The sequence below is a fragment of the Chlorocebus sabaeus genome, chromosome 10, assembly GCF_047675955.1.
Source record: "Chlorocebus sabaeus isolate Y175 chromosome 10, mChlSab1.0.hap1, whole genome shotgun sequence".
In the NCBI taxonomy this organism is placed as follows: Eukaryota; Metazoa; Chordata; class Mammalia; order Primates; family Cercopithecidae; genus Chlorocebus; species Chlorocebus sabaeus.
This window is the reverse complement of record NC_132913.1, coordinates 56,108,519-56,134,874: the sequence shown is the minus strand read 5'-3', so window position 1 is coordinate 56,134,874 and position 26,356 is coordinate 56,108,519. Positions and strand designations below refer to the sequence as shown.

Here is a 26,356-nt window from a genome sequence, read left to right as displayed (position 1 = left end):
AATTCGAATCAAAAACATAATGGACATTCACAGAGCTTTCGTTCCCTGCCAGGTACTCTGCTAAGCACACTTCTTCTATTACCACATTTAATTCTCACAGCAACCATAAGAGATAGGCTTTACTTTTATTTTAAAGAGATCTTGAGAAATAAGAAAAATTGTCCTAGGTCACTCGCCTGGTAAGTGGTAGAGTTAGAATTTAAACCTGGGCAGTCTATCTATACTCAACCACTGTGCTATACTGGTTTACTGTAGTCTACTAAAAGACTGTCCTAAAAATAAAAATAAAGCTAGAGCACTTTCAAAGTCACCATTTGTTATTATGGCTGATGTCTAAAGAAGAATGGAAATATGAGCTCCAGAAGGTTTCTTTTTTTACTTTCCCCTCTTTATCTCTTTCATCATCAAAAGAGACCTCTACAATGGCACTGCCAGTTCAAGGGCACGTCTGCATGCATTAATCAAGAATCTTTGTAGCAAATTACCACGAATGAACTATTTTTGGTATACCACTATCTTTCTTCTCTCTCCCAATAAAGGAAACTACTTCATTCTTAGTGCTGCAATATATTGAAAAGAATGTGAACCAACACCTTTCAGCACATAATGTGCTAAGCTCGTCACACACATGATCTCATTTAATATGCCTACACACACACAATAGAGCAAATATTATTACTCTCTCCAACAGAGGAAGAAGTAAAGGCACACAGAGGCCAGGTTACTTGTCAAAGGTCATAGAATACAGAAAACATAGGATTCATACTTCCTGACTCCAAGACAATCTGACTTTACAACACCACTTCCCAAGTTAAATGTCATTACCAAGGCCTATTATGAATGTGGCCTTAGGAGTCATAAACACTGAGGAAGAACCCAGCTATGCAACTCATGATCTGGGTGACTGGGGGAAGTATCTTGAACTTTCCAAGTCTCAAGTCCTTATCTGTAAACAGGGATAACAAGACCTCTCAAGGGTTCTGATGAGGATCAAATGGGGGTATCAGTAAAGCATTAACACAGTGCATGCACACAGTAAGTGCCCAAGAACTAGAAGCCATGCTTGGTGTGATTTACTTGCCATGTTTAGAAGAGGAAGCTGGAGTGGAATATATGTCACTTTTTACTATTTTTAAGAATGATTTTGCTGGGCGTGGTGGCTCTCACATGTAATCCCAGCACTTTGGAAGGCCAAAGCAGGAGGATTACTTGAGCCCAGGAGTTCAAGACCAACCTGGGCAACATAGTAAGCCCTTGTCTCAACAAAAAACAAATTTAGCAGGGCATGGTCCCAGCTACTCTATATGGGAGGCTGGGTGGGAGGATCGCTTGAGCCTGGGGGATTAAGGGTGCAATAAACTGTGATTGTGCCACTGTATTCTAACCCAGGTAACAGAGCAAGACCCTGTCTCGAAAGAAAACAAAACAAATGAAAAAAAAGGGATGATTTTGCCTTACCTCTGCCACAATACTTACCTTTTTCTCGTGTTCTGTAATGCTTTGCTCAGCTTGCTTGCCAGTTTCTGAAGTCCTTTGGCATAGCTAATTTCCAGGTTTGCCCTGTTAGAAAAAGACTAGTTAAATGGGATGTGCTGGGCTGGGCGCAATGGCTCACACCTATAATCCCACACTTTGGGAGGCCAAGGCAGGCAGATCACTTGAGGCCAGGACTTCAAGACCAGCCTGGCCAACATGGTGAAACCCCATCTCTACTAAAAATACAAAAATTAGCCAGTTGTGGTGGTGGAAGCCTGTAATCCCAGCTACTTGGGAGGCTGAGGTGCAAGAATCACTTGAACATGAGAGGCAGATGTTGCAGTGAGCTGAGATTATGCCACTGCACTGCAGCCTGGGCGACAAAGCAAGACTCCATCTCAAAAAAAAAAAAAAAAAAAAATAGGATGCGCTGGCTAGAAATCAAGCAAACACACACACAGATGCACACATGCACACATATATGCACAAAGGAGGGGTCAGGCTGAAAATGTAATGCCTACATAAAGAGATGATTTGTTTACTACAAGGATCCTCTTGTCCTTAAGCATAATCCTGAAGGGTATTCAACAGGTTCCTAAAAAGACAGAGGTTTGTTTTTGTTTTTGTTTTGAGATGGAGTTTCCCTCTTGTTGCCCAGGCTGGAGTGCAGTGGCACAATCTTGCCTCACTGCAACTTCCACCTCCCAGGTTCAAGCGATTCTCTTGCCTCAGCCTCTCAAGTAGCTAGGATTATAGGCACGCACCACTACGGCCAGCTAATTTTGTATTTTTAGTAGAAATGGGGTTTCAGCATGCTGGTCAGGCTGGTCTCAAACTCTTGACCTCAGGTGATCCACCCGTCTAGGCCTCCCAAAGTGCTGGGATTACAGGCATGAGCCACTGTGCCGGGCCCAAAGGAAGAGTTTTTAACTAAGCTCCTTTGACATCACATTAATGGGTTGAATTGTGTCTCCCAAGAAGAAGGTGAAGTCCTGCTCCCCAGTGCCTGTGAATGTGACCTCATATGGGAATAGGGTCTTTGCAGATGATGATCAAGTTAAGATGAGGTCACTAGGATGGGCCCAAACCCTATATGGATGTGTTCTTATATAAAGGGAAAATGTGGACATAAACAGACATATACACAGAGAAAACGCCATGTGAACATGAAGGCATAGATCTGAGTGGTGCATCTACAAGCCAAGGAATGCCAAAGATTACCAGCAAATCATCAGAAGCCAGGACAGAGGCACGGTACAAATTCTCCCTCACAGCCCTCAGAACGCACTTCCGACTGCTAGCCTCCAGAACTGTGAGCCAATACACTTCTGTTGTTTAAGCCACTAAGTCTGTGGTACTTTGTTATGACGGCCCTAAAAACTAATGCAATTGGCCAGGCGTGGTGGCTCACGCCTGTAATCCTAGCACTTTGGGACGCCGAGGCGGGCAGATCACAAGGTCAGGAGATCGAGATCATCCTGGCTAACATATTGAAACCCCATCTCTACTAAAAATACAAAAAATTAGCCGGGCATAGTGGCGGGCGCCTGTAGTCTCAGCTATTCAGGAGGCTGAGGCAGGAGAATTGCTTGAACCCAGGAGGCGGAGGTTGCAGTGAGCCGAGATTGTGCCACTGCACTCTAGCCTGGGTGACAGAGCGAGACTCCACCTTAAACAAAAATAAAAACAAAACAAATACAACTAGTAAGGAACAGAAAACTGTCCTACTGATCTCAGGATATTAGCACTAATCAGATTAGCTCTAGATTATAATCATTGGCAATAAAATAAATTTTGATTGGATTAACCAAGCAGTAACTTTCTAATGGGAATCTGCAGTGGTAGCCAACATCAGATTTAGAAAATGAATTTCTATTACTTTCTATGCAGGACAAGGCTCAGTAGGAAGTCCAGGCATGCCCTCCAAAAGCAAACCCCTTGGTTCTTTTGGATAGATTGAATCACTCTCATCTTAAACCTATTTTACCATGTCCTATTTATAGGACCATCTATAGCTAAAATGAGGGCATCTTCATATCACTTTTGACTACAGAGAATAAAAATGTAAGGAATTAAGTTCAATTTATATTATGTTTTCCCTTTTAATATGGACCCTAAGAGTTTTCACTGCATTTTTCAGTCTGTTAATCTATTTTATTGTATTTTTAGAATTATTTATGATGTTATTTCATTTGGGAGACAATCCCAGAGCTCTCTAACAACTAGTCTAATACCTGCATGTTTTCACACAAATTAACTCCATGTCATAGACTGAGGAAAGAAAGACAGCCCTCTTCTATAAAATGAAATCCAGAGATGATGGGCTATTGATCTATTGCTAAATTACTATTCTTTTTTTTTTTTTTCTGTTAGTACAGCTGTGCTTTAAGTTGATTTTATCACTTTTTGTAAGAAAGTCATTATAGGATGTATGTTAAGGCCTAGCTGCAGAAAACCACCATTTGTGTCAGAATTTGCCCAAACATAAGGAAAGGCTGAGGCCAGTATTTTGAGACAATGAAGCCAGTCAATAAATATCTCATTGCACTTAAAAATAGATTTCTCTGCTCTAGGAATATGTCCCAGTTGATGGAAAGAGAGAAAAAGAGAGTGCTGGTTAACAGCCAGCTGGGAGAGACCATCACCCTTGATGAACTCAGATGCTCTGGAACCCCAGGAGATCTCTATCATTCAGTGGGAGTGGCTTCAGGTACTGTTAAAAAGAAGTTATATGACCTACTTAAAGGGGGTTTTATGAAAAATAAAATGTGTTAAGAGCCCAAGTCTACTAGGGGCTCAGTGTCTGGAACGATTGCTGCTGACCTGTAAAGCTCTGCATCACGTGACTCTGGCAGCCTCTCTGATTTCCCTTCCTGCCAGTCACAACTTGGCTGATTCTACTCCTACTCAGTGGCCAACTGCCATCCTGCCTCAGGGCCTTTGCACTTGCTGTGGCTCTGCCGAGTGCTTCTGCTACATAGCCGCATGGTATTCTCCTTTGTGTCATCCCCAACAGGAGATGCTCGAACATCACCACCTCAGAGGTTTGCCCCATCTAAAAAAGGATCCTCGCCACTCTCCCCTTACAGTTTTATTTGTGTCTTATTGTATCTTGTATCACATTATAATTTTTTAGTTTACTCTGGTGAACACCCCTAGGATGTGAACAGTTCCATAAGGATCAAGAATGGCTTTGTTCGTTGCCGTATCCCTAGGCCTAGAAGAGTGCTTGGCACATAACAGGCACTCAGCATGTATGTCACAAATGAATGAATGAATAAGTGAATGGACTTCCCACCAGGTCCTGGTTGGAATTCTTACTGGTCTCTGCCATAGACTTGTTCTTACCTCACCACTTTTGAGAACTGTAAATTAACAAGCTGTTGAGATGCAGTCTCTGTAGTTTGAGCTGTGCTCAGCCCTGATGTTAGAGCACACTGCTGTCTAGCACTTGAAATAGCTAGACACATAAACCCTTTCTGAGTCCAGGAAAGCTAACCAGAGGGCTGTTTAGGTCTTTTCTTTCCAGCATTGCATTCTTTCTTGGAAGCAGCACAAAGAGCATTAAATAGGATAATGCTTTTTATAATGTTCAGCTCAGTGCAGGGCACAAAAATCATTCTTACTAAATATTAATTCTTCTAATGTGATCATTGTGTATTCAGAAGGAATACACAGAGGTGGGGATGGTGTGGGAGGAAGAATCCCCAGATTTCTTGTCCTTTGGCTCTAGAACAATCCTGAATGGTCTCTAACAGGAAAGGTAATGCTGTCAGTCACAGCCTCTTCCTCAGAATTCCATTCTACTTTCAGAATGTTCTTGCAGGCTGTACAAAGGTGTTTCTGAGGCTAAGCAGACCTAAAAAGGACACCAGAAAGAAGTGTTGCTTTCCTTTATGTTGTTAAGTTTATTCCACTTGGGGAAAAAAAAGTTGGGCTTTGGTGGTATGAAAAAGGGGTGCTTGTTCACTTTAAGGTGATTTGGGGCTTTTTTTTTTTTTTTTTTAAGTTTGGCCAGCTTTTCTCCTGTGCCCCGGTGTTTCTGCCGGCTTTCTCTTGAGCATAATAGGAAACCAGCCTAAAGAGGTTCAACTACCACACAGCATTTCTTGTGTTGGGAGTCTTCTCTTTACAGACAAGTACCTTAGAAATCTTCAGCAGGGCAGATTTGTGGGTTTATAGAATGGTATACAGGTTAAAAATTCCTCTATATTGCACATAAAGAGAGTGTCCAAACAGTGGTCTCCTGACAAAGGTGTTGCATCACCTTTGTGATATGCTGATGCTTGACCTGTGTTCTCCCTAGGCAAGAAACAGGAACCTCCAACACTTACTGGGCACTTACAATGTGCTAGGCATCATTCTAAGTGCTTTAGGTGTATTTCCTCATTTAATCCCTGATAACCCGTGAGGCAGGTATACTCTGTCTACCCATTTCATGGAAGGGAACACCAAGGCACAGAGAGTTGGGTCAGTCACTAGCCTGAGGGCACACCGGGAGGAAGTGATGGTGACAGACTTAGATTCCAGCCCTGGGCAATCTGGCTGGGGAACCTGCCTGCTTAACCACACCTCTTTCCTACCTCTGAAGTTTTGGGGAAGAGATTGCAGATGGAGAATTGTGGGAGAAGTGGAACAAAAGTGCTTTCAAAAATTGATACCGCCTCTCACTTCACCTTTAATTGCAGTGTTCTGAATCAGCACAGCTCCTGGAGGCTGTGTAGCTGGAGTCCCAATTCACAGCAGCCTCGGTGCAGACCTAATGAGCTTCCGGGCCTATTCCAAAGGCATCTGTGCATTTGCAAGGCATTTGGGGAATAGGAAGTGGGGATGTTGAGGGTCTGGCAAAGTGGGAAGGATGGGGGCTCTGACAGCAAATGTCACCGAGCTAACACTTTGGGCTGGAGTGAGTTGGACACTGCCTCTCCGTACAGCACGAGTGTACCCTTCCTCTCTGCCTGTAACTTACTGATGACCCCAAAGGGTTTAGAACTAGCATTCAAATCAACCAAGCAAAGCAGGCTGCAATCATCTACTCTTGCATTTTAAATCCTAATGACCAGTTTGGGAACCTGAGCAAATTACTCTGCAAGACAGAAGGAAATGAAATGCGGTGGGGAGGATGGGTGTGGGACAGTGTCACTGTGCACTCTTTCTGCATAGATATAACGAAACCTCTCCCAGGCCTCTAGCCCTGAATGGCTTTTATCTCAACAGATGTTAACGGTTAAATTCTTCCCCTGAGAGAATCGCTCTTTTATACGAAGCCATGTTCCAAGTGGCAAGCGTGAAGAAAGCTGTTATTTTTGTAAGTCAGAACGTTTGTAAATGGAAACAAACACTTCCATGCTCTTCCGTGCACACTTCCACGGCTCTTCCATGCTTCCGGTCTAATGAGGCAATATATGTATCCTTTCAGGATGCCTGCTAAATAGAAATAAAATGACCTAGGTGTTTTCCCAAGGCAGAGGCAGCAAGGCATATCCCACTTAGAATGATTTCTTCTCATCTCTCAAAAGAAGGTGCTTTATCTCGGTTCAAGCTGAAAAAGTACCACATGCAAAGGGAGTAGAGAGAGCAGAGCTAATCTCACATTGAGATGTGAAATTTTCATTCCCTCATTAAAATAGTCAGAAACAAGCTTGTAAAGACATTGTGCTTAATTCTCTAGCCCTTTCCCATTTTTTTCTTTCCATTCTACTGCCACCATAGCTAATACAAGTTAAAATGCCTTCTCCAAGCAATTGTCTTGGCCTGTTGCATTGGTGATGCATATATATTTTGATAGGCAACGAATCTCAGAATATTCCAGTGGTTTTAAAGATTCTGGACCCTGCCCTGTAAATATATACACCTACTATATACCCACAAAAATTAAAAATTAAAAAAATTTTTAATACACTAAAAAAGATTCTGGACCAAGGAAATGACATGCACTGACTTTTAATCCATTTATATTCTAATTTTCTCTCAGCATGGAAGGCTGGTCAATATTATTTCATTAGTAATAATGAAGGCCAGTTGATAAGTCAAAGAGCAATGTTTGACTGTTTGACTTAGAATTTAAAGTAAATTATATTTTTGAAAGAAAAGAGAGATGGAAAATATCTGGTTACAGATTCAGTATTTTAGATAAAGTACAAATTAAACTGTAAGAATATGTGACCATGTAATCAATTTTAGACTATCCTGCTTTTGTAAAATTAAGATAATGAAAAGTAGTTTAAAAAACAAACTGTAGTTGGCCCCCTATGTCTATGAGGAATTAATTAAAATGGAGTTAAGGCCAGGAGCAGTGACTTGAGCCTGTAATCCCATCTACTCCAGAGGACGAGGAGGGAGAATCATTGAGACCAAGGGTTTGAGACCAGCCTAGGCAACATATCAAGATCCCATTTCTACAAAATTGTTTAAAATTAGCCCAGAGTGGAGGCACACACTTGCAGTCCTAGCTACTTGAGAGGCTGAGGCGAGAGGAGTTCCTGAGCACAGGAGTTTGAGGCTGCAGTGAGCTGTAATTGCACCACTGCACTCCAGCCTGAGCAGCAGAATGAGAACCCCATCTCTAAAAAACATAAAACAGGGCTAAGCCCTTCTCATGCTTGAAAGAAGCAGGTGACAGAGTCCTCCCTTCATTATAAATTGAGAAGGAATTTTAGTAACCTCAAATTCTTCTGTCGGGGTATCACACATCTTTTAAGTTCCTTCTTTGGACCAGCACCAGCTTCCGGTTTGCGGGTGGATGTGCTGATATTTTCCATCCAAACTTCATTGGTATGTCTTTTGAAAGACCATCACAAACTCCTCTTACAAACAGGTTGTAAAGTTCATTACCGGCAGCTTGAAACACATTTTCATATGGACCCTCTGTTGTTGGAGTGGCTGGCTCACTTGCTAGCCCAGTGCAGCATTACTAATTGTCTTAATTTTGCTTCCTGAGAACAGTATAAAAAATGCTGAAACAGGAGGATAAGACCTGAATGATGCCCTTCTTGAGTGTCTAGTCTGTGAGTCTCACTGAGACCCGGCTCACTCTGGCCCAGGGTAAACGTGAGCGATGGCAGCTGTAGAACTTCAGAGCCTAAAGTGTGCGTTCATTCCCAAGCTTAGTGCATTAGTGTGTGGGGTAAGGGCGGACAGGGTGTATTGTGGTGAGGGAATTCAGATAAAGTGGATGAGAAAGGCAGTTTTCAAAACTTTTTAGCAGGGAAACAAAATTTTATACAGAATCCCACTGTATCTTATAAATACCAGTCAAGTTGATCTGATTAAAAGGGAGAAAGAGTGAGGAGGAAGCAGAGCCCTGCCCACGTAACCTCCTCCTCACCCCCTGAGGGCTCCCCACAAACCCCTTGAGCTATAAGGTTTGAAAGCCACTGGGCTTCATGACTGCTGCTGTCCCTTTCCATAGAGGACCCTAAGACTCTGCAAAGGGGGCTGAACCAGGACCCCCTGAGCATGATGGGTCCCCCAAAGCAGTGCCCAAAACTGCCTATCCACTTGGGGATACCCTGGCACTGAGCCTGGGTTGAGCTGGGTAGGAATCCAAATGTATCATATTTTCCATATCCCCATCTGTAAATCAGAAATGGAGAGAAGTATGTATGCTGTGGGTTGTGAGATAATTAAATAGATCAAGTATAAGACACATTTAACACAGTGGCTGGTCTATGGGTTGTGCTGAATAAATGATCTCTCCTGTGATTTTATTATTTTTTCTAGCTTTTGTTCAAAATAATATGCTACATATTATGCCAGTAAGTGTCTTTGACATACCCACTTATGACTCCTCAGAAATAGCCTAACTTGATCTTCTTTAACGTTGTGAGTGCCTGGAAGGCACAGAGTCACTCATACATTAGTGTCTCCATTTACTCAGTAAGCATCTATTGAATGCCTACTCTGCGTGAGGCCCATGCTAGTCACGTGGGACACAAAGACCCTCAAGGAGTTCAGCCTCTAGGGAAGGAGACAGACAAGTGAACAGAGAATAACAGTGCAGGCTGTAAGAGCTACGACAGATGCAAGCACTAATTCTGCACATAGAACTGAGGAACATTGTTTGGAGACTAGAGACTGGAGTTAAGGAAGGCCTGCCATGGTGGGATGACTAGATCTTAAAGAATGTGTTGAATGGAGCCAGGCAATGAAGGTGATGAAATATCTACCAGGCAGGCGATATAGCCTGTGCAAATGCAGGGACCCACGTGTGGTGGCAATGGTGGTGATGGCAGGAGTGTGAGTGGGATACAAGTGGGGTGGGATTGCAAGTGGCTCAGTAAGGAGAGAGGCAGGGATCATGCGGAGATGGAGAGAGACAAAGTAAACAGGAAGGCAGAGTTCAGATCTCAAAGGCCCTTTTATAAAATGATGAGGGCTAAATTTTATCCTAAAGGTCATGGGAGTCTTTGAAGGGTCTTAAACAGGGTCATGGCTACAGAGTGAAAGGTGCATTAAAGATAGGCACAGGGCCTCAGCTAGCCCACAGATTCAGGTAACTTTGCTTGGATTGGAAACAGGCGTCCTCTAAAGGGGCACAGCTCTGTCAGAGTAAAAGGCTTAAGGGGTAAGAGTGGATTGGATTTCTGCCTCCATTCCTCCCACTCAGCCGTGTGCCTTTGTGCAGCATACAAACTCCATGGCTATAAGGCAGCACTCCTAGACAGAATAGTTTGAGAGAGTTTTGCCAGAACAGTGGAAGAGGCCATAAAATAAAAAGAAAGCTATGGATATCAAAGGGGTTTCAAAGAGAGAAATACGGTCTTAGTCAGGAGTTGAGATGGACAGAATCATGGATATGGATGGTCTCAGGCATTGAGCTTGATTGACTGGGCAGTGGTTCCCAGAAGGAGGACCAGCTTTGGAGAGGAGCAGATAAACCCTGTTTTGGACATACTGACTTTGTGGTTCCATGGGACTTCTAGGTGGAAATGTCCAATATACTGTGAAATATATGGTTTGAAGTACGGTTTAGACATGCTCCTAGTACTGCACATTTGTAAATCATCAATATGCAAGAGAGCTAAAACTGTGGGAGTTAAGGTCACCCAGGATAACGGTAGAGTGGAAGATGATTTTTCAAATATTTAATTTCAATTTGTTATTGCTTTGTTGACAGTGTCTGCAATGAATCATGGATTGAACAAGTGGCCAACTATACCTCCTTCTTTTATTCTTTTCTTTTTAAAGTTCAGAGCAGCAGATCTTGGCATTTGAAAACCTGATCTTAAACTCCCGTACAGAGGAACAACTGATTTTCCAGTCAAAGCCTGTTTAAACATTAGCTGTGAGGATGCAGGAAGCCAAACATTCACAAAGTGTTTCTGAGAATGTACCTTTGTCTCTTTAAATCTGATCTGTAATTGTATTAAAGTGAATCTGATAACTTTGGCATTAGGCATTGAAGGAGCTGCTGTGTTTCTCTGGCTAAATCTGTTCGCTACTGCGAAAAAAGAAGCTGAAGTAGCTAATTGGATAAAAGAAGCTAAGCATGACCATGAATTGCAGAATATCCAGGCAAAAGGGTGTTTTAGTAACAACTGCACTTTTCTATCACCACTCAATCAGAATAAGTGCAAGAGAGCAGCTGAGTTTGGAAAGGAAACATTCTCTGGCCTGGCAGCTTGACTGTGGTGCTGCCTCTGGTATCCAAGTGCTAATGCAGAACTCTGTCAAGCAGAACCACATTCCAGGAGCTCTTAAGTAAGGGGTCTGGAAATGCACACCTCCAAGGACAGTAAAGGCCTTGTTCTAATAATGTAGGTATAATAATTTTTAAAAACTCTTAACTATCTTTCATTTATTTAAAAAAAATTCTTATGAAAATAGAGATGGGTTGTACTATGTTGACCAGGCTCAAACTCCTGGCCTCAAGCAATCCTCCAATCTCGGCCTCCCAAAGTGCTAGGATTGCAGGCATGAGCCACTGCACCCAGCCCATTTATTTATTTATTCAGTCTGCAAGTATTTACTGAATGCATTTTAGGTGGCAGGTAACCCTCTTTCAAAACCCCATGTCCTCCTTTACTGTATCTTGCATTCTGCTGGTCACGGATTTGCCTTCATTGTTGTCTGTCATAACCCTCAATGGAAATGCCTACTGAATATATTCCAAGACTACCATTTTACTTTCTTATTGGGTTTCCCATTACTTGTCTGTAACCGTAAGTAACAAGACAGTTTCTTTTGAAGAGTAATGGCTTTCCAGGTATTTTTCTAATACAAGGGAAGCTTACCATTGTTTCACATGTAATAAGCCCACCTTTAAGAGGAAAATAAGGCCAAGGCTCATTTCTAGATAGCTGGTGGGAATCAGCCTTCTATCCAATGTATATCTAGAGGAGGAATTTCTGACTTCACAAAATGGGGAGAGTCGAGGCAAATGTAATCCCAGCCATGCTGTGACCATCCATCCTTGTTGATATGGTTTAATAACCATAACCAACATAATTTTTGACTCAGTTCAAACACACTAGGAAGAGGGAGTGACCTCAGAATCACGTCACTGTGTGGGAGAGAAATGATCCAGCCCTGAGAAGTGAAGTGGCCTATGTCTTTGCCTGCTAATACACAGGAATGCTGTCTAAAAGTATATAATGTGCCACATATTCATAGATTAATAGAATATTTGTGTCCATTAGAAAACAGTTCTTCCCAAATGCCATCTCTTTTAGTGCGGACAAGCATCCTTCAGGTTAACTACATGATCTAAAAGCTGAGCAAGGGGAGGAAACTTGAAAGCTCAAGATGAGGAGACACTGCAAATGTATATTTACCAGGAATCAATACAAAACAACTTTAAAAATGGCTTCTTGCTAAGGGGAAATAATTTAATTGTACAAGTTTAGCTTTAGAAAATGTTCAGAAAAGCATTTATTACATAAATGACCTAATATGTAGCATAATATTTTTTGATCTAGGTAAAACATTAGATCTGTTCTTTGTACTCATACTATACAGTCTTTATCCAGGAATGTGCTTGTAATTTTGCTAACCAGTAGACTCTTGAGATGTTCAAATTCTAAACTCTATAAGGAGGTAAAGCTGTGAGGGGAGATATCTTCAGCTACCCAAGTGTTTCTTCCCCACTGGACATATTTGTCACTCTAGAATAAGTGATTGGAGGGTTTCACACATTAATAGTTTCAGGGCAGACGGCAGCCGTAGGAAGAGACTTCAAGAAAACAAAAATAAGAAATGAAGGCTCTGACTGTATGAAGAAAGTGGATGTCGGTGGCAAGGTGGGGATGTGGAGTGATCTAGAAAAAGGAAAAACAGTGAGACAGATTTCAAGCTGTGACCCCCCCGCCAGAGTTTTTCAGTTCACTATTGAGTCTGTTTACCAGCAGGCATCATCTATTGCCTGTCTTCTACCTTCACAGCTCTCTACCAGGCACTAATTTTGATCTCTCAGATACCAAATAATTAATGCCTAGATGACTACAACCAAGGTTATATGCCTGGCTGATACATGCATAGATTCTTCCTGGTCTGCAGGCAGAAGGTGGCTTTCTAATCTAGGTAATGAGCTGAATTTGTAGGATTCATACAAATAACTGGTCTTATTTAAAATAATTTCCTTTGGGACTGATAACAATATTTTCTTATAGAAGAAATGCCCTCTCAGATGGCCCCTTCCGCTTTCTCTGTCATGGAACCAGAGCAATTTGGCTGTTAGGGACAAACAGAGAGCCAAATCATGAATGAACTCCCATTCACAATAGCTTCAAAGAGAATAAAATACCTAGGAATCCAACTTACAAGGGATGTAAAGGACCTCTTCAAGGAGAACTACAAACCACTGCTCAGTGAAATCAAAGAGGACACAAACAAATGGAAGAACATACCATGCTCATGGATGCAAAGAATCAATATTGTGAAAATGGCCATACTGCCCAAGGTAATTTATAGATTCAATGCCATCCCCATTAAGCTACCAGTGACTTTCTTCACAGAATTGGAAAAAACTGCTTTAAAGTTCATATGGAACCAAAAAAGAGCCCACCTTGCCAAGATAATCCTACAAAAGCCAAAAGAACAAAGCTGGAGGCATCACACTACTTGACTTCAAACTATACTACAAGACTACAGTAACCAAAACAGCATGGTACTGGTACCAAAACAGAGATATAGACCAATGGAACAGAACAGAGCCCTCAGAAATAATACCACACATCTACAGCCATCTGATCTTTGACAAACCTGACAAAAACAAGAAATGGGGAAAGGATTCCCTATTTAATAAATGGTGCTGGAAAAATTGGCTAGCCATAAGTAGAAAGCTGAAACTGGATCCTTTCCTTACTCCTTATACGGAAATTAATTCAAGATGGATTAGAGACTTAAATATTAGACCTAAAACCATAAAAACCCTAGAAGAAAACCTAGGTAATACCATTGAGGACATAGGCATGGGCAAGGACTTCATGTCTAAAACACCAAAAGCAATGGCAACGAAAGCCAAAACTGACAAATGGGATCTAATTAAACTAAAGAGCTTCTGCACAGCAAAAGAAACTACCATCAGAGTAAACAGGTAACCTACAGAATGGGAGAAATTTTTTGCAATCTACTCATCTGACAAAGGGCTAATATCCAGAACCTATAAAGAACTCAATCAAATTTACAAGAAAAAAACAAACAACCCCATCAAAAAGTGGACAAAGGATATGAACAGACACTTCTCAAAAGAAGACATTCATACAGCCAACAGACACATGAAAAAATGCTCATCATCACTCGCCATCAGAGAAATGCAAATCAAAACCACAACGAGATACCATTTCACACCAGTTAGAATGGCGATCATTAAAAAATCAGGAAACAACAGGTGCTGGAGAGGATATGGAGAAATAGGAACACTTTTACACTGTTGGTGGGACTGTAAACTAGTTCAACCATTGTGGAAAACAGTGTGGCGATTCCTCAAGGATTTAGAACTGGAAATACCATTTGACCCAGCCATCCCATTACTGGGGATATACCCAAAGGATTATAACTCATGCTGCTATAAAGACACATGCACACGTATGTTTATTGCGGCACTATTCACAATAGCAAAGACTTAGAATCAACCCAAATGTCCATCAGTGACAGACTGGATTAAGAAAATGTGGCACATATACACCATGGAATACCATGCAGCCATAAAAAAGGATGAGTTCATGTCCTTTGCAGGGACATGGATGCAGCTGGAAACCATCATTCTCAGGAAACTATCGCAAGAACGGAAAACCAAATACCGCATGTTCTCACTCATAGGTGGGAATTGAACAATGAGATCACTTGGACATAGGAAGGGGAGCATCACACACCAGGTCCTATTGTGGGGAGGGGGTAGCGGGGAGGGATAGCATTAGGAGATATACCTAATGTAAATGACGAGTTAATGGGTGCAGCACACCAACAAGGCACATGTATACATATGTAACAAACCTGCACGTTGTGCACATGTACCCTAGAACTTAAAGTATAAAAAAAAAATCATGAATGAACTTAATACACTGAACTGTACATTTAAAAATGGTTAAAATAGCATATTTATGTTATGTGTATCTTACTAAAATAAAAAATATGAAAAAAATTTGGCTGTTAGGATAGAAGTTACTTCATATTTAAAATGTTTCTCTTTTTGACTCCTTTTGACAAATCTGGTTTTGTTCTTTATAAAAGTCTGTTTGAGCTCTCTCATATCTTTCTTTGGCCTCATTCATTTGGTGCTGATGAAGCTAATGTTTTCCTTTTGTCTTGACCTTGAAGGAAACCAAAACATTCCTGTCAAAAATGCTGGGGCTTGTTGAGTTTAAAAAACTCTGCCCCTCTCTGCCTTTCCCACCTAAAGACAGTCCAACACTTGCTTATCTGCTCAGAGATAGTGGTGCCAGAGGATCTAGGAGCAGACTTTAATCTTCCCATATATTTACCTTCCCACATTTTCCTGCCTTTTGGAAGCCCGAAGATGCTATCTTCTTTGTCTTGTCCCTATTAGGATTTCTGGCTCTTTGGTGAGATACTATTTAAGCATGACCCCTAAGCCACTGCCTTGAGAGAGAAATGCTTTTGAACTGAGGCCTCTCCCATGTGATGGGTATAGCATGTGTTCATAAATTTCTGCTTGTTTTTTGTTAATCTAACTTTTTTTCAGAAGAGTATCTCAACTAAGAGCTTGAAAAGGGAGAGAAAAGAAATTATGTTTTGTCCCCTACAACCTACTAATTCAGGATGCAATCAGTCCATGGCGTCTTTGGTCTTATGGCACACATTCAATATTTAAAATGTGAAATGGTTTAAACAGTCTCTTCTGAAGGTCTCTTTAGAGTTGCTTATTACAGAGCTATCTAGCAGTAGGGAAAAGGTCTAAAAAGTCCCTTATGACCAAATTCAGTCCTTGGGTTTTCTCATTTTAAGCAGGGCTTTTGTAACTTTCTTGACTGAGTTAAATGTCCTCATTTCAGCACAGTGAACAGTTTTACACATGATCACACCCAGTATTAAGAAGACAATGCTGAAAATGGTGACTTTTCCTTCATCCACCTGACAGTGACTAAGGAAATCAAAAGGCCAGGCTCTTAGAGGTCAGCATGCAATGATGAGTAAGACAGCCTCTGCCTTTCTAGAGGAGAGAAAAATGTAAACTAATAATTGCTGCTGGTGTGAAAAGTACAATAATGAGAGTATGCATCAGATCCAACAGTGGGCCCCAGGAGAGGGTAATAAACCCAGTCTGAGGAATCAGAAGAGACTTGACTGAGCCTTCCTAAGCAGAATTACTTCCTGTTGTTTCTTGATTTTTATGGCATCCAGTTGACAAATGTGCAATAGGGGAGAATCATTCTTCAAGCAATCTCTCGAGTACCAAAATATAACACCACATTCTGGAAAGTAGGACAGCTTGTAATCACTCCTCCAGTCATATCACTTGCTGCAACTAAAGAGGAAGAACCATTTATTGCAAATGTGCATTTTGTACCTTTGCTGAAGAACAGATGTGACCTGTTTGCAGAAATTCTCTCCATTTTGAGAAAACTCCTTTAGGTTCTTGTATACTTTATTATACTGAAAAACAAGAACAACAACAACAAAAAACAATGAACAGGAAGATTACAAGCAACTCTGAAGATAGAGCACCTATAAATTCAGAAAACTACTATAACCATGATATATGATTTATACTGTCATTATCAATGATCGTGCAGCTACAGGCATGCATACCTTTTGGATGAGTTCTTAAAATCAAGATGAGGTCTCTTCTGCCTGGATATGAAAGACCCTGGAGAACTTTTGAAAAATAAAGCTGATCTGTTTCTCTCCTTGGTCAAATGCAAACAATTCAGCAGTGGGGTGCATTTGATGCCTGGAATGTCACAGGAATATCACCCCTATTGTTCCCAGGAAGGACAAAAAATTATATTCTGAAGGATGCCACATAACTTTTTATGTCCCCTCCTGCACACACAAACTTCAAAATTATATTTCTGGGGCTCATGACAAACCGTGAGCCATTAGAGTGAGCTGAGTCTTTCTTATCTGAGATAGGAAATTGAGTAAATAACCTGGTAAGAAAACTTTGTCCTAGTCCTCTCTCTGTCTCATTTAATTCCAGTAAGAAAATGTTATCATAATGAGTTGAACATTTTGGCTAAACCAAACCATTATAAATTTATTAATTACCCTTTATAAATTCATGTATATTTGAATTTAGCCTGCGGACACAAGAATTTCCAGTAAAAGTTTTTGTCATTTGATTTAGAACTCCACAATGTCTTCCTGGAAACTATAAATGTAGACATTGATGACAATAGATTTTAAGTGCCTAAACAGAGAAGCTAAATGTCAATTGATTCTGCAGCTTTTTCTGACACAGAGCAAGTGAATTAGATGATGGAACATCCCAGACACACTCTCTCATAGTTTCCATCTGGGAGGTGCAACAGCACATTGCATTTTTCAAAATGAGATTTTACATAAGAGGACCCAAATTCAGTATGGATTGAGAGCTGTGCTGTTCTTTGCTCATACAATGAGCCAGCCTATTCCAGTGTTCAGATATCGCCAGCATTCAGTTGGGCACCATATTGAGAAGGGAAAAAGGAAGGAAATTCACATTTACTGAGTGCCTCCTATTGCAGCGGGCACATTCACAAACCCACACGCCCTCAGGGCCCAGAAAGCCATTCAGTCAACAAAGCACTTGGTATGTGGTGCTAGCAGAGTATCAAACTAAGGACATAGGGTGACAGAGGAGGAAAGACCTAAAGAAATGAGCTGATCCAGGTCCCTACCTTTGGTGATGGAACAAACCAACACCTAGGATGCAGGAACATTCTTACCATATCCATTTACCTTTATGCAGTAGTTTAACTTTCCTGTGAATTTAACACAGAAAGCTGTGATAGGACTTCATAGATGTATATTAATATTAGCAAACCACTTCCTTGGAACTGCCTGGGACACAAGGAAAGTGGTGAGGGTGCAAAGCTTTAATGAGAAAATTGTTAATTTCTAAAGCAGAGTTTGCAATCCTGTGGCTGCTGGCACCAGTCAGGCCCCTGAATGAGTGAGGAACAGGGTGGGGACTGTGAGCTGGAGAGGCAGCTGTTAGAACCATTCTGGCCCATCACTGCCACCTGGAATGTGGCCCAGGAAAGCCAGATCTCCCACTTTGTCCAAAAAAACTGAAATCAGGATTTGCATCCGAAACATGATTTTTTTTTTAATGGTAGCAAACAATTCACAAATTGAAAAAACTCTGCAGTGTAAACAAAACACACTTGTAGTGAGGTTCCAATTTGTAGCCCCTCTCATGAAGGAGAAATAATCCTCCTGTCAGAGTCATGAAAGTAAAATCACTGTTTGGCAATCAAGCTTTCTAATTTTTATTTCCAATAAAACTAACTTGCCATATATGAATGGTATGATACTATTAAGGCCTCCTTCTTCCCCTTACAGGCACACTGGGGAAGTTTAGGGGAGTATTTTGAAATTGTGAGAAGACCTGCAGTAAAGAACCTTGTTTAGCCTCTTTGTTTGCTCCTATGTTACCTAAACATGTTCACTAGATTTCTCCCTAAGCCTTTTGTTTTCTTCTGCAACACCTAATAGCATCCCATGAAACACACCTCAGTGTCATGAGAAGAAAATGCATAAATGTTTAGCAGGGTACATGCTCCTGGAATAAGGTCATTTCTCAGCCTCCCTCAACCTTAGGTGTTAACCATGTGACTAAAAGCTATCCAAGGAGATGTGAGGGAAGGTTTTGTATGAGGTTTCAGTAAAGGCTTGTTTGCACTCTTGTCTTCCTTCTGGACTTGAAAATGCAGGCCAAAGCCATAAAGTGGTATTGAGATTGGACATAATGCATTAAGAACATAGAGTGGAAAGAGAAAAAGAGCCTGGGTCCCTGATGGCTGTAAAGGACACCACAGGAGCCCTCAACTCTCTACTTTTGGACTTATTTTATGTGTGAGAAAAATACAATTTTTTTTAAAGACATATGTATTTGGGGTTTTTCTAATATGCAGCTGAACATAGTTCTAACTCATACAGGGTCTTTTTGCTTTGAATTATGAAATGTTTTTATGTTTCATAACATAATGATACAGAAAATAATAATAATGCACATTAGATACTCACTACCTAAGTTACAGAGATAGTAACACTTTGCTTCTTCTCTCTCTTTAAACAACTTTTTTTTTTCTTTTCATAATTTATTTGGCTATTCTGAGGCATTTATTGTAACATATGAACATTTGTCTAATTACATATCTTTTTAAATCCCCGTTGGGATCCTGATTGGAATTGTATTACATACATACATCAATTTGGGAAAACTGACTTTTTAACGGTGTTTAGACTTTCTATCCAAGGACATAGTAAGTTTTTGCATTTGTTCAAATTTTATTTTATGTTCAATAAAATTTTATTATTTTCTTTATAGGTCCTGTGGCTTTCTTATTTGATTTATTTAGAACTGTCTCACAGTATTAAGCTGTGGATTTTTATGTATTGTCTTACTGACTTCTCTCTCCAGCTCACAGCAAAGCAGAAACAGACTCAACAAAAAGCCATGGGGCTGTGTGCAAGAGAGAAAGACCTGGATGCATATGCTTATGAAGTAAATCTTCTACTCTCAACCACTATAAAGCTGGGGCTGAGGATGGGAGAAAAGAAAGCAGAGAGATGGATTGGAGGGATTTAGAGTAGGAAGGGGAAAAAGAACCTTCCATTAGGGGAAGCAGGAGTGGAAGGAAGGGACTCCAAGATGAAATGTCCTAAGGGAAAGGCCCTTACCAGTCCACCATCACCAGAGGATAGTCTGCACATAGAAGTTACCTATGGGAGAGAATTAAGGGACCTTGGACATCAAGTGTGGGATGGGGCATGTAGAGAAAACTCGGCCGGGCACGGTGGCTCAAGCCTGTAATCCCAGCACTTTGGGAGGCCGAGATGGGCGGATCACGAGGTCAGGAGATCGAGACCGTCCTGGCTAACACGGTGAAACCCCTGTCTCTACTAAAAAATACAAAAAAAAAAAAACTAGCTGGGCGTCTGTAGTCCCAGCTACTCGGGAGGCTGAGGCAGGAGAATGGCGTGAACCCGAGAGGTGGAGCTTGCAGTGAGCCGAGATCGCGCCACCGCACTCCAGCCTGGGTGACAGAGTGAGACTCCATCTCAAAAAAAAAAAAAAAAAAAAAGAGAGAACTCTGCCCATAACCAATGTAAAAATGAGTAGAACCAGTTGAGAATTTTTCTATGTGCTTGTGTTACAGGGGCTGCTGCATTTCCTAAACTGATCAAGCCATCAAAACTCCCTAAGACACATTTTTAAATACTGTCTCAAGGGAACTAGTTTTAGGAGGCTAGGCCATGCTGAAAGTTTATAAGCCAGTGATTGAAAACTCAATTGCCTTTAGTGGCAGTGGTGAAGCCTGTGGCAAAGGCATTCACATTCAACCTCTTAAAGTCAGGGGCTGCTGGAACAAAGCACAGTCTATGGCTTCCATTGACCCTAGGCTGCCAGCTCTAGAATTTGGAAGATGATTTTCCATCATTTCGTAGACTAGTACTTTCTAACTTTTTCCCCAAAATGGCACACATAGAAAATATTTGTACTGGAAGAGTGTGGTAAATAGACAAAGTTGTTCCAGGAAGAGGGAACTGGCCCATGGCTTTGCCTCCTACCTCACTCCCAGCCATACTCTGTCAATTCAAGGGTGCAGAGGACTTGTGTCTCAGGCACACCTGTAACCATCCTCTAACGTCAAACTCCAGTATGCCCAGGCACATGCAAGTTGAGAAGGTCTTCATAATTGTTAATTTAGTGATCAGATAAGAGATGAGGTTATGAGAGCAATGGAGAGAATCTTTACCTCTGATCCTATATACTATGCACCAGAAATTCCCCAACAAACCCTGATCCAGATTGAGATAAAGGTGACATCAATAAATAAAAGAGTTGCTAAGAATATTTTCATTATCCCAGCATAAATCCTTATTTAGAATCAATGATTCTGTACTTTTCATCATGTACCATCTACTCAGACTTGGAGATAAAAACTGTGAAAAGCAGATCCACTTAAATGCCAAAGCAGACCTCCAGAGACCATATAATTCTCTCTCTGTGTGTGTGTGTGTGTGTGTGTGTGTGTGTGTGTGTGTGTTCAGAAAATCTTGGAACATACCTGCTTTGTTGGGGTGAAATCACTTGACTTTAGTTTTGGTTGTCTTACTCCTACCTCACCACACTCCCACCCACTAGAGAGGACTCTGAAAGGGTTCCATGGAGCACAGTTTGGAAGCCACTGAAGTCTAATTCCTTTATTTACAGTTAAGGCCCAAAGAGATAACGATAATCTAATTAGTTAGAGACAGAGTTGTGATTAGAAATATTAGGTATGAAAATCAATTAGAGAATCTATTAGAATCAAATACATTTATAAATGGCTGATCTTTTTAATCACACTAAGTTTACTCCAAGTTATAGTAACCTTTAAGTGTCATGTGCAACACAGCTGGCTTCTTAATGTCATCAACCAGCAGAAGAAGAAGGGCTTGCTGTGGTCGCAGGGAGGTGGAAGGCAATTTTGGTGTTCTTTTCCTACCCACTGAGCTTTTAAATATCCTAACCCCCTACCAAATACTCATTTCAGAGAATAATCTACTATTGATTCTACATCTCCATATGAATTCATATTAATATGCTGCTTCTCCTGGGGATCATTAATTATTAGGAAAAACAAAAAACATTACGAGGCTTTTCTCCCCGGATAAAGGGATTTCAGTCTGGTAGTGGAATATCTGGGATCTTCCTAAGCCCCTAAAAAATAATAACCCCTTCACAAATAGACAACTGGTCTACACAGACATTTCCCATTCAGCCATTAGGAAAATGTTTCTTACCAGAATTTGTAAGCAAATCCTGTTGATAATTATAGCCATTGCAGAAAACATTCAGTAATCCAGCCAATCAGCACATGAAATGGTTAGACAGATGACTTGTAAAGATTATAAAGTGCCTACATCAAGCTTGGCCTACCTGCTCTTTCTGGTTGAATGATTAAGAGAGTTAAATTTAGTTCTAGAAAGAATTATAGAAAAATTTATTTGTATTGATGCTAGTATGGAATAATTTTTTTTGAATAATGATGATCCTCACAGTGTTAAAGAAACCAAGATATTCCACTTAAATTTAACACTGGATGCCAGGCACTGTGCTACTGATATCATGTGAGTTCTGATTCACTGGGGGCGATGTTTCAAAGCACTGCCCCTCTATGAAGGGAATCCATGTACGTGTTCACCAGCTGCGTAGTATTTGGGATCCCTGTGGCAGACTGCCGCAGATTATGGGATACGAAAGATTAAAAAGCATAGTCTACTCCAACCTCTCCTTCTTTTACTTTACACATGAGGAAACAGAGGTCCAAGAACGGCATGTTACACATCTCATTGATGCACACTGGAGAGGCTGTGGGCCACATGACACCCATGCCAGATGCAGCCTCCTTCTGTATTTTTGCAGTAAGTCAGATTCTCCCAGGTGCTATGGACCATGGCACCGGCACCATCTGAGTTAGTGACAGTCATTGTCTGGTGTCCAGGCTAAGCCACCAAGATGGGAAGATCAGGTTGGCATCTGAGCCAGGTTACCAACCTGAGGAGCAACCTGGTGCCATTTCAATGGCCGATGACATAAGGGGGGTGGCCGACTGTGTGGAGCCCAGAAGACTTGCTTTGACAGACCCCTTCCTGGATACTGAATGAGTGTGTAAAAAGTAAAAATTTGGCTACAGCTTGTTACTTGTCCTTGATTTCTATGTGATTGTTTGATAGGAAGGTGCTATTAATACTTTCTTGTGATCGAATTCTTTCCTTTGGAGATAATTGGATTCTACTTCCTCACCTTTCTTGCACATGGATTTGAAGATGAGTTCCCTAGACATATTTTTAGGTTTAAGAGCTAAACCTAAACCTTCACAGGAAATGGAGCATCAAGGCCCAGAGCCAATTCTTCTCCTTGTCAAAAACAGAACTTTAAAGATATCTTAAAGATATCTTCTTCAAATAAGTTCTGACACTCTCAAGATTAGTCCTACACAGCATTTAGGCAATCTTATGCCAACCTGGTGACAATAATTTGAACTCACTGACCTGGCTCTTTGAGGTTGATGGGCCCAGCTATCAGCCTATTTTGCCCATTAAAACTTGATCTAAAAGAGATTTTTAAATTTTTTCATACCATGAGCCCTTTTTGTACTCTCATGAAACCTATTTGATTCAGAATATCATTTTTAAGTAGCATAGGGTTACAAAGGAAATGAATTATATATTTTTAGAGTGTATTTTTTAAATTATGATATTATATACTTTTTAATTAACATGCTAAATTACGTATCTTAAGTATTACCTACATTTTGAAGTCAGGTTGAATGTAAATATTTCTAGATATGTGCAACAACTGTCATGTCGTTATAAAATTTCTGATTTTTATTGGTTACAAAGTCACAGACACTACACAGATATAGATATTACTAGTAGTATTGGGGCTTGTTGCCTATATTCTGGATTGAATAAAATTCTAAATCTCAGTTAGAAATCAGTACAAATAGAGATTTGTTTTCAATGAAGTTCATGCAACCCACTGAGTTCCATACATGGGTATATTGGTAAGGGCCCGGTTAAGAACTGTAGCTAAGACTTTATGAATTGTGCTCTGTGCAACTCTAGGGACTCATGGAAGGGGACATTTTGCAGGTGGTTAAAGCTTTGGGTTATTTTATAAAACTACCTAAGTGTTTCATGAGGCACTCATTTGCAATCCATTTCCTTATCTTATTTTGTTCCCAAACTGCAGATTCATCTTCACATAGCATTGTTTCCCAAGTACAAGCTAAGAATGTACCAGGAAATCAACCTGAACACTTGATTAAGATGAAACAATTGCAAATAAATAAATGTTCTGTGACTTTAGAGGGTTTGGAAACCCGGGCTGAAGGGATATCCGCCTCCCCATGACTCCCGGATACTTTTGGTGGCAATGAGCCCATACAGATGACCTTCAGAGTTTTAGACAAGGACAGGAGTCCTTGGCCCAGCAGAGCACAAGGAACTATTCAGTATGTCAGGGAGTGGAGCTTCAAGCGGACACAGAAGTGTGGTTATGGGTTGCCTTGGGGGCTGCTGAAAGAAAACATTTCTCCACATCTGAAGACTGACTTTGCTGCCTGCAAAAACGATGTTAGGCCTTCAGTTTCCTTTTTATGTATTTATTTATTCTTCTCGTTTTAAACTTAATTACATCTGGCCTCCATTTCCCTCTCTTCTGTCCATTGAACCCGTCCCCTGGTGTTAATTGTTTTCTTTGGTTACTATTAGTGCCAAGATTTTGCTGCCACTTATCCCATGCCTGTCCTGGCCTGCCACCCCTATACAAAATCATCGAGGTAGGAGTGTTGAGACAGGAGAGGATTTTACAGTTTAGTAGGGGAGCAACCTCAAGGAGAGACAAATAAATGATAAAAGACTACTTAAAAATTATTCATAATTACCAATAGAGAGAAGACTGAGATTGAAGTAATTAAAGGGGGAAGTTTCACTCTTAAAAATCTATATATAACCATATCATTGGAATTTGTTTCTACATTAAGCACAAATTATTTTTGTGTTTAAAGAAAGTAAAATTAGGCAGAATTGGCTACTATCTTGTCATTAGTAAAATTACTAGTCATTTATGAGTTCATCTCATTTAGCTCATCTGATTTTCTGCAACAGTAGCCATAGTTCCATCTTTTCCAACCATGTGCTTTTCTTATCCACTGAATAAACAAAAAGGAAATCAATAATCCTCTGCTGGTCTTCTTCTTCATGGCTCTATCTCAGTGCCCATTTATCTGCTGCTCCACAGTTTGTGTTATTAATACATGAAGGATGATGAAACCTCTTGCTTATGATGTCACCAATCTTAGCTTTTCAGCCCCATGTGTTGGGATAAAACACTGACCCTCCTTAATTACTTTATTTTCAAAGTAAACGTATCCCCCTTTATTTTAGTTGCTTCTTATTTCCTAAATTACGTCTCTGCTATTGCCAGCAGTGACCTCACAATGTCTTTGGACTTCTGACCAAACTTATATTTTTCGTAGTGCTCCGAATATTACCAAAACAAGCAAACATGGAACAAACATGCTGCTAAACCAGTCTGAGAACTACTGCAGGCCAAGCAGAGCAGAGAGTCTATCCTTCCTCCTGCAGGACTTGTGATCCTTGACTCAAACAAATGAGGGCAAAAAAGCACAAAAACTCTCCTCCCTCACTTTATTCTCAGAGCCAAAAATTGGCTGCAGACATTCTGTGTGTTTTTGTAACCACTCCACACGTGATGTTGGCACCATGGGTGTCTGTCTTAAGAATGTTTTCCAAACAGTCACCATCTGGATCCAAATATGATGCTTCACTCACTCAAAACTTTTTCCAAGAATATGAGAAGGAAAGATGACAATTACCTGCCCTGTCGTTTCCTAGAAAAAGTTCTGTTTTTAAACTGAAACAAAGAAAAACCACAAACTTTTGTACCACAGCCAATATCTAAATGTGTTTGGTTTCTGAGTGTCTCAAATTTCTTAAGTTAAAATCCATTAATATATAAACCCACCCTCCACCCTCCTCACACGCAGGCACACAACCCACACCGAGCTACTCACCGGACAATCTGTCAGTGGATCCCTCATGTCGAAATGTGTCTGGCTTTTGTCCTTTCACCTACGCTCCAGCATTCTAGACACTGTAATCAAGGTTGGGTGTGTACTGGACTTCCGGGATTCAAAGGGCCTAGAGTACGTCAGTCCTTGTCAAACACACCAAGGAGGAAGTCCCAGCTCTGGACTTTCATCCCGTTTGTTTCCTGAGAAAGTAAAGAACTGCTCTGGATCAAGAGAGCCAGGGTGAGACAGTGAGAATGACTTCTCTAAACCCTCAGAGGGCAGGATCCTGAGTCCTGAACAGCGTAACATTGAGATAAGGCACAGAAGCTGCAATGTGTCTCCAATAATTCTAGCGCTCGGTCTGACAGTGCAGGAACACATATCCTCTCAGCCTGTAGTATTAATCATGCTTGTTATTTTCTATATTGTATGATGCTTTGACTTTTTGGGACCTCGTGGACTTGGAGAGAGACTGCCTGTCTGAGGGTTAGCTAATTCCTAGAGAGAGCAAACAACTGGCTTGTGAGCATGCCTTTAATATGCAAACCAACAAATCTAGAGCCCAACTGCCCCACCCACCTCCTTTATCCAGCTCTCAAATACCAAGCCCATATTCCCCCACCCCCTAAAATCCCACAGGGCCAGATACCAAACAACTAGGAACCTACTCCTGTAGAACTATA

At 40.9% G+C, this 26,356-nt stretch overlaps 1 protein-coding gene across 3 annotated transcripts in view; it reads right to left on the bottom strand.

The window, feature by feature from the left end:
* NOSTRIN (nitric oxide synthase trafficking) overlaps nt 1-26,183 on the bottom strand; it is a 63,601-nt gene extending 37,418 nt beyond the window's left edge. Inside the window, exons 1-3 of one of the 3 annotated variants that reach the window (XM_007965263.3) lie at nt 25,674-26,183; nt 16,445-16,530; nt 1,477-1,560 (exon numbers count right to left, since the gene is read on the bottom strand). In XM_007965263.3, the coding sequence (XP_007963454.3) occupies nt 1,477-1,560; nt 16,445-16,530; nt 25,674-25,700 (197 nt within the window). In that variant the 5' untranslated portion in view covers nt 25,701-26,183. The remainder of the gene's footprint in view (nt 1-1,476; nt 1,561-16,444; nt 16,531-25,673) is intronic. The other 2 variants (XM_007965262.3, XM_007965261.3) reach the window with 2 other exon arrangements.
* Nucleotides 26,184-26,356: the final 173 nt, after the last annotated feature.